General features: G+C 47.0%; 1 protein-coding gene across 50 annotated transcripts in view; it reads left to right on the plus strand.

The window, feature by feature from the left end:
• LOC140388045 (mucin-5AC-like) overlaps positions 1 to 17,480 on the plus strand; it is a 206,081-nt gene that overhangs the window by 57,313 nt on the left and 131,288 nt on the right. For all 50 annotated transcript variants that reach the window (XM_072471585.1, XM_072471595.1, XM_072471594.1 and 47 more), the window contains exons 24-29: positions 6,424 to 6,663; positions 6,751 to 6,907; positions 13,861 to 13,986; positions 14,280 to 14,421; positions 15,163 to 15,194; positions 15,921 to 15,998. In XM_072471585.1, coding sequence (XP_072327686.1) covers positions 6,424 to 6,663; positions 6,751 to 6,907; positions 13,861 to 13,986; positions 14,280 to 14,421; positions 15,163 to 15,194; positions 15,921 to 15,998 — 775 coding nt within the window. The remainder of the gene's footprint in view (positions 1 to 6,423; positions 6,664 to 6,750; positions 6,908 to 13,860; positions 13,987 to 14,279; positions 14,422 to 15,162; positions 15,195 to 15,920; positions 15,999 to 17,480) is intronic.

A 17,480-nucleotide genomic window follows, 5' to 3' on the forward strand; every position in this document is an offset into this window, starting at 1 on the left:
GCTAGGAAACTTGACCAGCTCCCTCTCTCAACTAGTATGTAAAACCCAGGTCCACACAACATTGCAGCTAAGGTCAGAGCAGACACACACATATCCCTTGCTCATTTTGATCTGTCGGACCTGCTCGCGCACCATGGAGACAAATGGCTGCACCGTGCGAACGTCTCCACCTACACAACCAGTTGTCACCCTCCCGGTGGGATAGCACAAGACCCACCCAGTGAGGAGACCCGCAGTAGACCACACTGGGAGGAGCAGGACAGTGTCACCGAGCATTTCGCTGACACTAGTTGTGGCAGCCACTGGTATACCTGTTGGCAGGAATGGGTGGTGAGGAGAGATCTTCCCCACATCAGAGACTGGACACCAGCCACTGATGAGGACAGGGGTGCCGTGCGGACCACATCATCTCAACGGGGCTGGGGAAGACGGGGAGGGGGATGGGAACATGTTGAGGGTGGCGCAGCAGTCCAATTCAGGCTGACCATGTAAACCGGTGGCATTGGATTGTCAAGGGAATCGTCACCTTGCTGATATTCTCTGTCTCTCCCCCTTTCCCTTCCGAGTGTCATAACAGCATCATCAAAGGGTGTTGGCTCTGGGTTTGCAGTATCACTGGGTCTTGTCAATGGGATGGAGGAGGATGATGACGACTCGATATGAGATAATTTCTTCTGCTCCTCATTGTCTGATAAAGTCTGACTCCTATCTTCAAGAAAACATACAACTGTCCGGCTGGATGATCCTGCATGTATGCTGGAGTGAGCTGGGAGGTGCCACAGTCACCTGGAACTGCCGGTCCTGCAGGACCGCTCTCATCTGAACCATGGTTTCTATGCCGACAGCCATGGCCCACTGGTGGGATCATCATTTCCAGAAGTACAACATCTGTCAGGGCGACAGCTGTTCCCTGGAATCTGGCAGCCCTCCAACCGTTTGCTCCCTCGGGATGCCCTGACTCCATCTGATGTGCTGCAGCATGTGTGTAGTGTTCACCAGAGGGTGACCCAGGAGCCAGATCGCTAACATTACCCACCGAGGTGATAGTCTCTGCAATGGTGGATGGTGCAAATGAAAGCAGTGGCAGGATGTCGGTGTCTTCCCCAGAGTGGTGATCGGGGGTGTTCCGAGAGTCTGGAAGGGAGGGCTGTGACCCTGGACAGCTCGGCCTCATCTGATTGTGATCCTACAAGACAAAAGACATGGAGTGAGATCTTGGGAAGGACTTGTCTTTGGGAGAGGGGCAACCCACTTGCTACAGGGACATTTGCATTGCATTGGGCTTTCACGTGTTTTGTACGTGCTGAACACCATTGCAGATACTGCCCTCTCCTCGGATTCCCCTGCGAGTTGCAGGGCCCTTTCCTCATAGGGGTTTGGGACCCAAATATCTGGGGTGCTCTCTCCCATCCTCTGGCGCTCCCAGCGTTTATGAACAGCTTCATCCTTGGGGACACAAAAATGACTTGGCGATATGCTCGGACTTTTGTCATTGACAACTATTTATAATGATTATTGAATCAATTAAATTAACAGGTAATTGTGGTTATGGGGCGGGAGGGGGGGGGGGGGTGTTCGTAGTTGATGGCATGTGGGTGCAAGACTCCTGGCTAAAGAGGACAATACATGTGTTCGGACTTCGTGGAGGGTTGTAAGGGAGATTGAAGCAGTTGGGTTGTTGTTGGCCTCATGGGAATTGGGGACAGATGTGATGAGTGAGTGAATGGGAGTAATGCCAGTGGCACAGAGGTGGTTACTCACCGAGCCGCTCTAAGGAGGTAGTTTATCTTCTGACGGCATTGCTCGCCGGTCCTCCTGGTGAGTCTGACAGCACTGACAGCCGCTACCACCTCATTCTAGGCCTTGTTCAGAATGGCGGGCTTGAATCTCCGCGCCCCACTGGAGAAGAGGGTGCCCCTCCTCTCCTCAATGGCGTCTGGCATCTGGTTAATCTCTGACTTCAGGAACCCTGGAGCAGATCTTTTAGCATAGAACATGGAACATTACAGCACAGTACAGGCCCTTCGGCCCTTGATGCTGTGCCGACCTGTCAAACCACTCTAAAGCCAATCTACACTATTCCCTTATCATCCATATGTCTATCCAATGACCATTTGAATGCCCTTAGTGTTGGCGAGTCCACTACTGTTGCAGGCAGGGCGTTCCACGCCCTTACTACTCTCTGAGTAAAGAACCTACCTCTGACATCTGTCTTATATCTATCTCCCCTCAATTTAAAGCTATGTCCCCTCGTGCTAGACATCACCATCCGAGGAAAAAGGCTCTCACTGTCCACCCTATCCAATCCTCTGATCATCTTGTATGCCTCAATTAAGTCACCTCTTAACCTTCTTCTCTCTAACGAAAACAGCCTCAAGTCCCTTAGCCTTTCCTCATAAGATCTTCCCTCCATACCAGGCAACATTCTGGTAAATCTCCTCTGCACCTTTTCCAATGCTTCCACATCCTTCCTATAATGCGGCGACCAGAATTGCACGCAATACTCCAAATGCGGCCGCACCAGAGTTTTGTATAGCTGCAACATGACCTCATGGCTCCGAAACTCAATCCCTCTGCCAATAAAAGCTAACAGACCATACACCTTCTTAACAACCCTCTCAACCTGGGTGGCAACTTTCAGGGATCTATGTACATGGACACCGAGATCTCTCTGCTCATCCACACTACCAAGAATCTTACCATTAGCCCAGTACTCTGTCTTCCTGTTATTCCTTCCAAAATGAATCACCTCACACTTTTCTGCATTAAGCTCCATTTGCCACCTCTCAGCCCAGAGTTGCAGCTTATCTATGTCCCTCAGTAACTTGTAACATCCTTCCGCACTGTCCACAACTCCACCGACTTTAGTGTCATCTGCAAATTTACTCACCCATCCTTCTACACCCTCCTCCAGGTCATTTATAAAAATTACAAACAGCAGTGGCCCCAAAACAGATCCTTGTGGTACACCACTAGTAACTGGACTCCAGTCTGAACATTCCCCATCAACCACCACCCTTTGTCTTCTTCCAGCTAGCCAATTTCTGATCCAAACTGCTAAATCACCCTGAATCACATGCCTCCATATTTTCTGTAGTAGCCTACCATGGGGAACCTTATCAAACACTTTACTGAAATCCATATACACCACATCAACTGCTTTACCCTCATCCCCTGTTTGGTCACCTTCTCAAAGAAGTCAATAAGGTTTGTGAGGCACGACCTACCCTTCACAAAACCGTGTTGACTATCTCTAATCAAATTATTCCTTTCCAGATGATTATACATCCTATCTCTTATAAACCTTTCCAAGATTTTGCCCACAACAGAAGAAAGGCTCACTGGTCTATAGTTACCGGGGTTGTCTCTACTTCCCTTCTTGAACAAGGGGACAACATTTGCTATCCTCCAGTCTTCTGGCACTATTCCTATAGACAAAGATGACTTAAAGCTAAAGGCTCAGCAATCTCCTCCCTAGCTTCCCAGAGAATCCTAGGATAAATCCAATCCGGTCCAGGGGACTTATCTATTTTCACACTTTCCAGAATTGCTAACACCTCCTCCTTATGAACCTCAAGCCCTTCTAGTCTAGTAGCCTGAATATCCGTATTCTCCTTGACATCATTATCTTTTTCCTGTGTGAATACTGACGAAAAATATTCATTTAGCACCTCTCCTATCTCCTCGGATTCCACGTACAACTTCCTGCTACTGTCCTTGACTGGCCCTACTCTTACCCTAGTCATTCTTTTATTCCTGACATATCTATAGAAAGCTTTAGGGTTATCCTTGATCCTACCTGCCAAAGACTTCTCATGTCCCCTCCTGGCTCTTCTTACCTCTCTCTTTAGGTCCTTCCTAGCTAACTTGTAACTCTCGAGCCCCCGAACTGAACCTTCATGTCTCATCTTTACATAAGCCTCCTTCTTCCTCTGGACAAGTGTTTCGGCTGCTTTAGTAAACCACGGTTCCCTTGCTCGACCACTTCCTCCCTGCCTGACAGGTACATACTTATCAAGGACACGCAGTAGCTGTTCCTTGAACAAGCTCCACATTTCCATTGTGCCCATCCCCTGCAGTTTTTCTCTCCATCCGATGCATCCAAAGTCTTGCCTCATCGCATCATAATTGCCTTTCCCCCAGATATAACTCTTGCCCTGCGGTATATACATATCCCTTTCCATCACTAAAGTAAACGTAATCGAATTGTGGTCACTATCACCAATGTGCTCACCTACCTCCAAATCTAACACCTGTCGTGGTTCATTGCCCAGTACCAAATCCAATATGGCCTCGCCTCTCGTTGGCCTATCTACATACTGTGTCAGGAAACACTCCTGCACACATTGGACAAAAACGGACCCATCTAAAGTACTCGAACTATAGAGTTTCCAGTCAATATTTGGAAAGTTAAAATCCCCCATAACAACTACCCTGTTGCTTTCGCTCCTATCCCGCAGCATCTTTGCAATCCTTTCCCCTACATCTTCGGGACACTTCGGGATAAGGATTGGCTCTAAGGGCTGGGTCGGTCGGGCTGGGGTGCGAAGCGGGGCTGGGCACGTGCCGCGGCTGGACGAGGCGCCGCCCTCCGGGGCGGTGGCGACTCTGGACGCGCGCCGGGCCCTTCCTGTGGATCGCCCCAGCTGCGGTGCTCACCGGCCTCCTCGGCAGGCGAGTGGCCTCGGCCGGCGCCTAGTGGTGTACGGGCCGGAGAGTGGAGCTGAGTCCACAAAGATCAGCCATGATCTCATTGAATGGCAGAGCAGGCTCGAGGGGCCAGATGGCCTACTCCTGTTCCTAGTTCTTATGGTCTTATCTCTGGAACTTTTCGGAGGCCTATAGAAAACCCCTAACAGGGAGACCTCTCCTTTCGTGTTTCTAACCTCAGACCATACTACCTCAGTAGACGAGTCCTCATCAAACGTCCTTTCTGCCACCGTAATACTGTCCTTGAATAACAATGCCACCCCTCCCCCTCTTTTACCACCTTCCCTGAGCTTACTGAAATATCTAAACCCCGGCACCTGCAACAACCATTCCTGTCCCTGCTCTATCCATGTCTCCGAAATGGCCACAACATCGAAGTCCCATGTACCAACCCATGCTGCAAGTTCACCCACCTTATTCCGGATGCTCCTGGCATTGAAGAAGACACACTTTAAACCACCTTCCTGCCTGCTGGCACACTCCTGCAACTTTGAAACCTTACTTATGACCTCACTACTCTCAATCTCCTGTATACTGGAGCTACAATTCAGGTTCCCAAGCCCCTGCTGAACTAGTTTAAACCCTCCCGAAGAGTATTAGCAAATTTCTCCCCCAGGATATTGGTACCCCTCTGGTCCAGGTGCAGACCATCCCGTTTGTAGAGGTCCCACCAACCCCAGAATGAGCCCCAATTATCCAGAAATTTGAAACCCTCCCTCCTGCACCATCCCTGTAGCCACATGTTCAACTCCTCTCTCTCCCTATTCCTCGTCTCGCTAGCACGTGGCACGGGTAACAACCCAGAGATAATAACTCTGTCCTAGATCTAAGTTTCCACCCTAGCTCCCTGAATTCCTGCCTTACATTCTTATCCCTTTTCCTACCTATGTCGTTGGTACCTATGTGGACCACGACTTGGGGCTGCTCCCTCTCCCCCTTAAGGATCCCGAAAACACGATCCGAGACATCACGGACCCTGGCACATGGGAGGCAACACACCAACAGCGAGTCTCTCTCGTTCCCACAGAATCTCCTATCTACCCCCCTAACTATGGAGTCTCCAATGACTAATGCTCTGCTCCTCTCCCCCCCCCCCCCGCCCTTCTGAGCAACAGGGACAGACTCTGTGCCAGATACCTCTATCCCATGGCTTACCCCTGGTAAGCCCCCCCCCCCAACAGTATCCAAAGCAGTATACTTGTTACTAAGGGGAACAACCTTCTTGACTAGAATGAGGGTCTGTGGTGAGGGGAGCACTTAAAAGCTGCTCCATCTTGCCAGGCTCTGAACGAGAACCCTGATCCCAGCGAATCAGATGGCAGCAGGCCTGGGAATCATGCGGGCTGCATGTGTGCTGCGAGCTGGCTCATTTGCATGACCTGAATTTCTCCTGGCTAGTGTTTTGAGCGGGGGGGGGACACAATTCCCACAATCCTACAATGGCGGCTGCACTTAATCTCCAGACTGGAGAACCCAGCCACTGGCCTCCAACTCTAAATTCAATGTGACACTGCTGACACTCCCAGGGAAATGGAAGAGAACTCAACCTCCAATGTTCTCTCTTTGGCCGGGGGGGGGGGGGGGGGGGGGGAAGGGGGGAGGGGGGGGGGGTTGTCAGTCTCCTGACAGAGTTAGAGCCAGAGAGCAGAACTCCCATCTGGAGATTCAGGCCCAAGATTGTTTAATAATGTATGGCTGCATTTTCTATTACAGACCAGAGTTTGTGGTCTGTGTGGAAATTTCAATGATGATGTTGCAGATGATCTAACAACAAAAGGGAATTCTCTGGCGACTAGTGCCGTAAGGTTTGGAAGCAGCTGGAAATCATCGCCATCTTGTTCTGATACGATGAATCAAACATTCCCCTGTGACAGAAACCCATACTGTTTATCATGGGCTCAAAGGAAGTGTGGTATAATCAAGGATGTAGCATTTCAAAAATGCCATAAAAAGGTGATGTAGCCTTTTTTTAAAACAATTAATCTTCAATCAAGCTGCTGTAAAGCCCAAGTTCTAATTTTGGGGTGATATTTTTACCAGGTTGACCCAACTCCATTCTATGATGGTTGTGTCCAAGAAGCTTGTGCCTGTGACTTGGAAGGGAAATATCTGGGATTCTGTACCGCTGTAGCAGTGTATGCAGAAGCTTGTAGCAAAGTCGGTGTTTGTGTTGACTGGAGAACCCCAGACTTGTGTCGTAAGTATTAAGAGCAACTTGTGTAATTGTTATCTATTTATAATGATTATTGAATCAATTAAATTAACAGGTAATTGTGGTTATGTAATGTTCATTACATTATGTTCCAGAACATTCCCAAGGATTCACATTAATATGTGGAGTCACATAGACATTTGTTTTAAGTTGTGCTTCATTTTAGATTAACCTCTCACACATTCCATCCTTCTTAAGGAGAGTATGCTTCAAATAACAATAATAAAATCTTTATTGTCACAAGTCGGCTTACATTAACACAGCAATGAAGTTACTGTGAAAAGCCCCTAGTCGCCACATTCTGGCACCTATTCGGGTACACAGAGGGAGAATTCAGATTGTCCGAATTACCTAACAGCATGTTTTGTGAGAGGAAACCGGAGCACCCAGAAGAAACCCACGCAGACTCCAGAAATAGGAAGATAGAGTAGCTAAACACGTGGCTAAACAGCTGGTGTAGGAGGGAGGGTTTCCGTTATCTGGACCACTGGGAGCTCTTCCGGGGCAGGTGTGACCTATATAACAAGGACGGGTTGCATCTAAACTGGAGAGGCATAAATATCCTGGCCGCGAGGTTTGCTAGTGCCACAAGGGAGGGTTCAAACTAGTATGGCAGGGGGTTGGGCACGGGAGCAGTAGGTCAGAAGGTGAGAGCATTGAGGGAGAACTAGGGAATAGGGCCAGTATGGCTCTGAGGCAGAGCAGACAGGGTGAAGTTGCTGAACACAGCGGGTCTGGTGGCCTGAAGTGCATATGTTTTAAAGCAAGAAATAATACGGGTAAGGCAGATGAACTTAGAGCTTGGATTAGTACTTGGAACTATGATGTTGTTGCCATGACAGAGACCTGGTTGGGGGAAGGGCAGGATTGGCAGCTAAACGTTCCAGGATTTAGATGTTTCAGGCAGGATAGAGGGGGATGTAAAAGGGGTGGTGGAGTTGCACTACTGGTTAAGGAGAATATCACAGCTGTACTACGGGAGGACACCTCAGAGAGCAGTGAGGCTATATGGGTAGAGACCAGGAATAAGAAGGGTGCAGTCACAATGTTGGGGGTTTACTACAGGCCTCCCAACAGCCAGCGGGAGATAGAGGAGCAGATAGGAAGACAGATTTTGGAAAAAAGAGTAGAAACAACAGGGTTGTTGTGATGGGAGACTTCAACTTCCCCAATATTGACTGGGACTCACTTAGTGCCAGGGGCTTAGACGGGGCAGAGTTTGTAAGGAGCATCCAGGAGGGCTTCTTAAAACAATATCTCGACAGTCCAACTAGGGAAGGGGCTGTACTGGACCTGGTATTGGGGAATGAGCCCGGCCAGATGGTAGAAGTTTCAGTAGGGGAGCATTTTGGGAACAGTGACCACAATTCGGTAAGTTTTAAAGTGCCGTTGGACAAGGATAAGAGTGGTCCTAGGGTGAATGTGCTAAATTGGGGGAAGGCAAATTATAACAATATTAGGTGGGAACTGAAGAACCTAGATTGGGGGCGGATGTTTGAGGGTAAATCAACACCTGACATGTGGGAGGCTTTCAAGTGTCAGTTGAAAGGAATTCAGGACCAGCATGTTCCTGTGAGGAAGAAGGATAAATACGGCAATTTTCGGGAACCTTGGATAACGAGAGATATTGTAGGCCTCGTCAAAAAGAAAAAGGAGGCATTTGTCAGGGCTAAAAGGCTGGGAACAGATGAAGCCTTGTGTGGAATATAAGGAAAGTAGGAAGAAACTTAAGCAAGGAGTCAGGAGGGCTAGAAGGGGTCACGAAAAGTCATTGGCAAATAGGGTTAAGGAAAATCCCAAGGCTTTTTACACGTACATAAAAAGCAAGAGGGTAGCCAGGGAAAGGGCTGGCCCACTGAAGGATAGGCAAGGGAATCTATGTATGGAGCCAGAGTAAATGGGCGAGGTACTAAATGAATACTTTGCATCAGTATTCACCAAAGAGAAGGAATTGGTGGATGTTGAGTCTGGAGAAGGGTGTGTAGATAGCCTGGGTCACATTGAGATCCAAAAAGACGAGGTGTTGGGCGTCTTGAAAAATATTAAGGGAGATAAGTCCCCAGGGCCTGATGGGATCTACCCCAGAATACTGAAGGAGGCTAGAGAGGAAATTGCTGAGGCTTTGACAGAAATCTTTGGATCCTCACTGTCTTCAGGTGATGTCCCGGAGGACTGGAGAATAGCCAATGTTGTTCCTCTGTTTAAGAAGTGTAGCAAGGATAATCCAGGGAACTACAGGCCGGTGAGCCTTACGTCAGTGGTAGGGAAATTACTGGAGAGAATTCTTCGAGACAGGATCTACTCCCATTTGGAAGCAAATCAACGTATTAGTGAGAGGCAGCATGGTTTTGTGAAGGGGAAGTCGTGTCTCACTAACTTAATAGAGTTTTTCGAAGAGGTCACAAAGGTGATTGATGCAGGTAGGGCAGTGGATTTTGTCTATATGGACTTCAGTGAGGCCTTTGGCAAGGTCCCTCATGGTGGACTAGTACAAAAGGTGAAGTCACACGGGATCAGGGGTGAGCTGGCAAGGTGGATACAGAACTGGCTAGGTCATAGAAGGCAGAGAGTAGCAATGGAAGGATGCTTTTCTAATTGGAGTGCTGTGACTAGTGGTGTTCCACAGGGATCAGTGCTGGGACCTTTGCTGTTTGTAGTATATATAAATGATTTGGAGGAAAATGTAACCGGTCTGATTAGTAAGTTTGCAGACGACACCAAGGTTGGTGGAATTGCAGATAGCGATGAGGACTGTCAGAGGATACAGCAGGATTTAGATTGTTTGGAGACTTGGGCGGCGAGGTGGCAGATGGAGTTTAATCCGGACAAATGTGAGGTAATGCATTTTGGAAGGTCTAATGCAGGTAGGGAATATATAGTGAATGGTAGAACCCTCAAGGGTATTGAAAGTCAGAGAGATCTAGGTGTACAGGTCCACAGGTCACTGAAAGGGGCAACACAGTTGGAGAAGGTAGACAAGAAGGCATACGGCATGCTTGCCTTCATTGGCCGGGGCACTGAGTATAAGAATTGGCAAGTCATGTTGCAGCTGTATAGAACCTTAGTTAGGCCACACTTGGAGTATAGTGTTCAATTCTGGTTGCCACACTACCAGAAGGATGTGGAGGCTTTAGAGAGGGTGCAGAAGAGATTTATCAGAATGTTGCCTGGTATGGAGGGCATTAGCTATGAGGAGCGGTTGAATAAACTCGGTTTGTTCTCACTGGAACGACGGAGGTTGAGGGGCGACCTGAGAGAGGTCTACAAAATTATGAAGGGCATAGACAGAGTGGATAGTCCGCGGCTTTTCCCCAGGGTAGCGGGGTCAATTACTAGGGGGCATAGGTTTAAGGTGCGAGGGGCAAGGTTTAGAGTAGATGTACGAGGCACGTTTTTTACACAGAGGTTAGTGGGTGCCTGGAACTCGCTACCGAAGGAGGTGGTGGAAGCAGGGACGATAGTGACATTTAAGGGGCATCTTGACAAATACATGAATAGGATGGGAATAGAGGGATACAGACCCAGGAAGTGTATAAGATTGTAGTTTAGTCGGGCAGCATGGTCGGCACGGGCTTGGAGGGCCGAAGGGCCTGTTCCTGTGCTGTACTTTTCTTTGTTCTTTGTTCTTTGTCCACACATACAGTGACCCAAGCCAGGTATTAAACCTGGGATGCTGGAGCTGTGAAGCAACAGTGCTAACCACTATGCTACCATGCTGCTCACAAAGAATGTGCTGTTAGGTCATTTGGAAATTCTGAATTCTCCCTCTGTCTACCCGAACAGGCGTTGGAATGTGGCGACTAGAGGCTTTCCACAGTAACTTCATTGCAGTGTTAATGTAAGCCTACTTATGACAACAAAGAGTATTATTAAATATCAGATCTGCTTGGACTTTCTCTCAGGTACTGGATCTGCAATGTATCTTTCCTGCTCAATGTCTAGAAATGCCGTTGTGTTACCCAGGGTTGTAAAATTGAAGCCCCCTTGTTATCAAGTAGGCCATTTGACCCACCAAGTCTGCACCGACCCTCCGAAAGAGCACTCTACCTCGTTCCAGTCCCCTACCTTTTCCCCATAGCCCTGCACCATGATCATGGCCAGTGCACTTAATCTGGACACTAAGGGGCAACTTAGCATGGCCGATCCACATAACGTGCACACCTTTGGAGTGTGGGAGGAAACCGAAGCACCCGGAGGAAAACCACACAGATGAGGGAAGAACATACAGCCTCCACACAGCCAGTCACCCAAGGCTGGAATCAAACCCAGGTCCCTGATGCTGTGAGGCAGCAGTTCTAACCACTGTGCCGCCTGTATATGAGTAGATAATGAGAACTCTGAGAATTGGAATTAATCACACTGTGGTGTGATGATCCTACACCTCCCCATCCTTTGTCCTTCCTTCTTCCTGTCATCTCTTGATGCTCCCAATGTCCCACTCTCACAGCCCATTACCTTTCTGTCTGATTCTCATTGGTGCACTTCCCTGGATACGTACTCCTTTACTGGAGTTGCCAACATTGACATGAGCAGTGACTTTCGCCTCTTTAAAGAGTTTCTGTAACTTAGGAAATTAAGTCGGACCATTATATCCACTATCAGAACCATTCTGTAAGTTCCATCCAACTGTTCGCATTCCCTAGGATTCCCCCACGCAATGCTTCCATACCCAGTGATGCCTCGCTCCTGCATACCCAAGTTCCATCACCAGTATCCCAGTGCTTCCCACCCCAAGATCGCCCATCACCATTTCCATATGACCAACACGCCACCAACTAGAACCTCAAACTCTGGAACCTTCCCTTCCACGAAACCCACACACACTCCTTTCATTCCAAGCCTCAATATTCCTTCTCCCATAAATGTACACAAATAACCAATCGTTTTTTTTACCATCTTCCTGTCAACCTTCATATTAAAAAAGACAACAAGGAATAAATAAGTCTCGAACTAAACCTTGATTTAATAATCAAGGAAATTGCCAGAAAATGTAAATATAATTACATAATTTGAATCTGAAAATACTGCTAAGTCTGCCAACAGAAACACAAATTAAGCTATCAGTTACACTGAATCAGTGACCTTCAAAGTATATTGTATATCTTGTGGTATAAGACATTGGCCTGAATTTTGTGCTCAGTGGAGAATGAACAGAGCTATCTGTTCATCACATTTGCACCTTTTCACAGATGTTCTATGGGTTGAGACATTGCAAATTGCAATATTTAGAGAGCCAAATTAGTGCAGTGCTCTCCACGTGAATGGACCGTCAGATGCACAACTTTGTGTCATGATAACCAATTAGATTAAATATGCCTCACTGAGACATACAGGGCGGGATTTTTCTCCAAGCCTCCGCGCTGAAATCGTGATCGGCGTGGGGGCGGAGAATGAACATTGACGCCAGAATCCGGCGCGATGCCGCTCCCGCGATTCTCTGGTCTACGTGGTGCGGGTAGGGGGCCATTGACAGAGGCCCCCATGGCGATTCTCCAAGTATAACTGGCCGAGTTCCCGATGGTGTGGGTCTCTCATGGTCCCACCCGTCGGGAACTCGGTGTGGCGGCTGCGGACTCAGTCTGCGGCCGCCCTGGTGAGGGGCGGGGGGGATCCTTCACTGGGGGGCCTCACAGATGGCCAGGCTATTGATCGGGGGCCAACAATCTGCGGGCACGCGTGATCTCGGGGGGGGGGGGCCCTATCTTTTTGGTGCTGGTGCACGGTGTGGGTTCGCCATGATGCGCGGGGCGGCCGCCTGCAGGCCGTCGGCGTACGCATGTGCGGACCCCTGACCGGAAGTGTAGGGCCCCGAATTGGCAGCCGGAGCTGCAAGGACTACTCCGGGGCCCTGATAGCCTCCTTCAGGTAGGAGAATCACTCTAGACTTTCTTCAGGAAAGTCCAGAGTGATTCGTCCGCGTTTTCCTGCTGGAGTGGGACATTGCCCCATTATTGGAGAATCCCGCCGATAGAATCTAAACCAGAAACTGCAAATCACAATATCTAATTCAAAGTCAAATTGTACATAAAGCAAAATGAAGAGGGGGGCAGAAAATGGGATTACGAAAGAGTGCTAAAAGATAAAGTTGAAACACTTTAATTTAAAAAAAAGTCTCCAACAACAATTAAGTTCTGATGGAATGAGAGTGCAGTAAAAGTTCATTTTCAGTGTCGGAGAGGCTTTTTGACTGTAGTAAAATTTATTTGCACTGAAATGGCTAATCCCTATTTAATTCTGATGAATTTAGTGGATAACTAATGGGCAAGTGCCAGAACTTCATGTTCTTTGTGCACCTGCCTCTCAGCAAGATGCTGTTCGATCAAAGTTTCTGAAGTAGTCGATCAATTCCTAATTTCCAAATTCATTGCACCTGTGTGTATGCTGAAAGCTGCTGTCAAATTTATAATTTAGTAATAGCAAGCACTGATTGTTCTTATTGCAAAAGTCAAACCAGTTCTGCCTTCAATTGGGCAACACGGTAGCATAATGGTTAGCACAGTTGCTTCACAGCTTCCGTGTCCCAGGTTCTATTCCCGGCTTGGGCCACTGTCTGTGTGTAGTCTGCACGTTCTCCCCGTATCTGCGTGGGTTTCCTCCGGGTGCTCCGATTTCCTCCCACAGTACAAAAATGTGCAGGTTAGGTGGATTGGCCATGATAACTTGCCATTAGTGTCCAAAAAGGTTGGGTGGGGTTACTGAGTTACGGGGATAGGGTGGAGGCATGGGCTTAAATGGGTGCTCTTTCCATGGGCCGGTGCAGACTCAATGGGCCGAATGGCCTCTTTCTGCACTGTAAATTCTGTGAAACTATGAAAACTATGAATTTGTCATTAACAACACCAGAGGAAATACAATAATTGTGTACAAATGGCATAGATTGATAAAGCTTTAAACAAATCGTTGATGATTATGGATAACTATTTTCATTTTCATTGCAGCCGTGTACTGTGATTATTATAACACTCCTGGTGAATGCAGCTGGCATTATTGGCCATGTGGAACATTAACAACAAAAACATGCTCGGACCATTACATTGGAAAGAAGTTCTCTGCAATACTTGAAGGTTCAATATTGCTTTTGTTTTCTTTATTGATTTTTTTATGCACGCTAAGATTAATTTGTAAATGGTGATCGTGCCAACTTGGGTTGATAGAGTTTTATAAATGTGAAAAGTATTTGATAATTTATATGACAAAACTGCGCATTTAAACAAGAGGCTTAATGACGCGTGGGATTTGAGAAGTTGTCATTTTTAATACTCACTGAAAAATCTAAGGCCAAATATAATGAAATGCCTTCATGAAATAGTCTAACAAATGATGATGTGCTCATATTATCACTTTCTATTAAATATAGGTTGTTATGCAAAGTGCCCAGAGAATGCTCCTTACCTGGATGAAAACAGAATGAAATGTGTGAACGTATCTGAATGTACTTGTTATTATAATGGGAAAATACTGCATCCAGGGAAAAGAACAAAGAATGACTGTGAAGAATGGTATTTATAAAAATGCATTCAATTTTTAGTTCTTATTAGCAGTGAATGAAAATGTTTGGACTGGAATTCTCCGGCTCTTAGGAATCTCTTTTTCTGCTGGCAGTTTGCAGCGCAACCTCACCCGTGGGTTTCCCGGTAGCCTGGAGTGACTTCAATGGGAAACCCCATTGGCAAATGGCGGGAAGAGAGAATCCCAACGCCAGTGAATGTTGCCCCACCGAGAAATAAGTGGCTGGGAGACCAAAGAATCCCTTGATCTCATTTTTTTTTTTCAATTAAAACAATAATCTCAAATGATTAGAAGGGAATGTTTATTTAAATGTACAATTAGATGATGTTACTGTAAATACTTACCTAGTACTTGGAGATCTGAAATTATTTCAACTCAGAAGAGAGAGCTGGCTCTTTCAGAGGTTCTTTAGCCGGAGGTAAGCCACCTAGTTGGTGTCGAGCGGGAGTCCCATTTCTCTGTAAAAAGCCGCAGGTGTCAGAAAGCAGACCAAGGTCATTGGGATTTGAAATGCCAATGATGTACATTTATCCTTTGAAGGTTTGACATATTAGCATTTTGACATGTCAGTTTGATTTAAAGCCTGTCCTTAAGATAACAATCAAGATAACAAAAATGTAACCAAAATATCTGCTGAAGAAATATTTCTGTGGTAATTAGTAGGTGCAAAAGCAAGAACTTGAATATCCAGTTGTCTCCACGTTCTAAATCTATTTTCCAATCTTTTCTAGTGAATGTAAGGATGGGAAAGTCACATGTATAGGTTAGTAAATCTTGAAGTACTTAATGTGTAATAAAATGAGTAGATGACATGCTGCACTTGTTACATTCCTACACAATGATGCTATTAATGGTTTTCTGCAGTATTTAAAGGATTATTGGTCTGGAAGACCTGTGGGTTAGTGACCTCTGATGTCAGCTATTTAAAATGTCCCCTAAAGAGTTTCAGGGTTAGGATAATACTCTGCTAGGCAGGGGGCATAGGGAGGGGGAAATTGGTCCATGCAGTGGCCATTTTCTGTACCATCCTGAAGAGCACCCAGACGTTTTGAAATATTATGGAGCCTAACTGGCCATACTTAAATGGGGGTCACTCAAGGCTTCCAAGAAAAAAAAATTTAAATTGATCTATACGTGGAGTTGAGCGGGGGCGGGGGTGGGGGCAGTAGGGCGTATGAGTGCTCAGTCCAGCTCCATCTCATTGTTGTGGGTCATAGCAACCAATGTTTAAGATGTTCAGATCTGACTTTATGAATTGTACAGAAAGTTATCTTAACTTTAGATTATCAAAAGACAAATAAGTCCCTCCTGTGTTACAAATTGGGCGTTATCAGATCATCGGTTATACCCAGCGTTCAACATTTAATTCCATTAATGGCAAGAGAGCTGAATATCAGGGGCCGGGTACGATTGTTTTGTGCTACTGCCCAAAATGAATTTCTATATGAAGGATTGTAACTTATATATCATTTATCTTCTTTTTCAATAGGAATAACAACTACAACAAGCACTACTTCATTTCCGGATACATCACCAATCGTAACAACATCCACAACAACAATTAAAGGTCTCTATGCAATTAAAAAAAAAAATTCTATAGTATTATGTTGCCCATTCTCTTGCTTTAAGGTCGGAGAATCCCTGGGGGGACGCGAGAATCGCGCCCCGCCGCCTCGACGCTGGCTTACCTATTCTACGGCAGATTCTCAGGTGCCCAGGGGATCGCCGCCGCGTTGGTCGGGGGGCCGTTGAAAGCGTCGACGGGCCGAGTGGCCGCTGAGTTTGGCCGAGTCCCGCCGGCGTGGGTTACTCAGGTCCCACACGGCGGAACTTGGAAGGTGTGTCTGCGGGGCCGTCCTGGTGGGGGGGTGGGGTGATCCGACCCCAGGGTGGGGGGGCCCACGGTGGCCTGGCCCGTGATCGGGGCCTACCGATCGGCGGGTGGGCTGGTTCCGTGGTGGCCCATGTTCCTCCGTGCCGGGTCCCTGTAGGGCTCCATCATATTGCCCGGAGCCGGCGCTGAGACGGGAACCCCTGCGCATGCATGGAATCACACCGGCTATTCCGCGCATGCGTGAACTCGCGCCGGCCGTTTCACGCCGGCTGGAGCTGCGGAGACCACTCCGCCGCCGACCTAGCCCCCTAGGAAGGGGAGCATTGCTCAATATCGGGGACCATTGACGCCGGAGTGGTTGGCGCCGGTTTTCACACCGGCGTTCGTGGGATTCGAGAATCCCGGCCATGATTTCTTTTAATTTTAAAAATATAATTTTATTGGAATGATTGTTTTTTCATATTTAGAATGGTGATGAAGTTGACTCCCCCAGTATCAGCAGCATGTGTCTGCTGAAGAGATATAGTGCAGGGCAGGTGCAAAATAAAATCCTTCCTACGCTTGTATTATTTGAACAATACAATAGGATTCATGTTAGGTTGCTTTAGAAAGATCTTTATCGTATTTAACATTTGTTCGAGTCACTAATTCTTACATACTATTGAATGTACAGTGTCAGTGCTGTTAGGATACATCCAAGTATATTGTGCCGTTGTGGAATTAACTGCATAAAGTGACAGGATGAAACTGCAACAAATGAAATAGTGTGTCAAATGAATCAGTTTCGTAGCTATGAGCTAAAGGGAACAACATATTCTTTCTAACCTGTATTATTAATTAAACTTAGATTGCTGGACTGCTGTTCTTTTTCCCCCTGACAAATGATGGGTGTTCATATTGAGTTAGCTATCCTCAGCCAGGCAAATGAAAGGGATTCAACAACTTAGTTCAGATTCAATGGGTTTGGCAAGAGAATTTATTAGCGTTGCTGCTTCTAATCATCATCTGAGGCCCCCTGTTGGAAGCCCATATGAGTGGGACATAGAATGAGAATAGACTAGGCTCAGAAATAATGACCACCTGCAAACAAATAGCCTATGCCAATTCACTGTTGAAGCATATTCTCTTCTAAAGCACCTCGTCCAAGAGCTTCCCCGAACCTTCTGGTCTCCAAGATCCCTCAGAAGTGCCAAGGCAAAGACTCAACGGGAATTT

Source organism: Scyliorhinus torazame, chromosome 13 (genome assembly GCF_047496885.1).
Source record: "Scyliorhinus torazame isolate Kashiwa2021f chromosome 13, sScyTor2.1, whole genome shotgun sequence".
Lineage (NCBI taxonomy): Eukaryota > Metazoa > Chordata > Chondrichthyes > Carcharhiniformes > Scyliorhinidae > Scyliorhinus > Scyliorhinus torazame.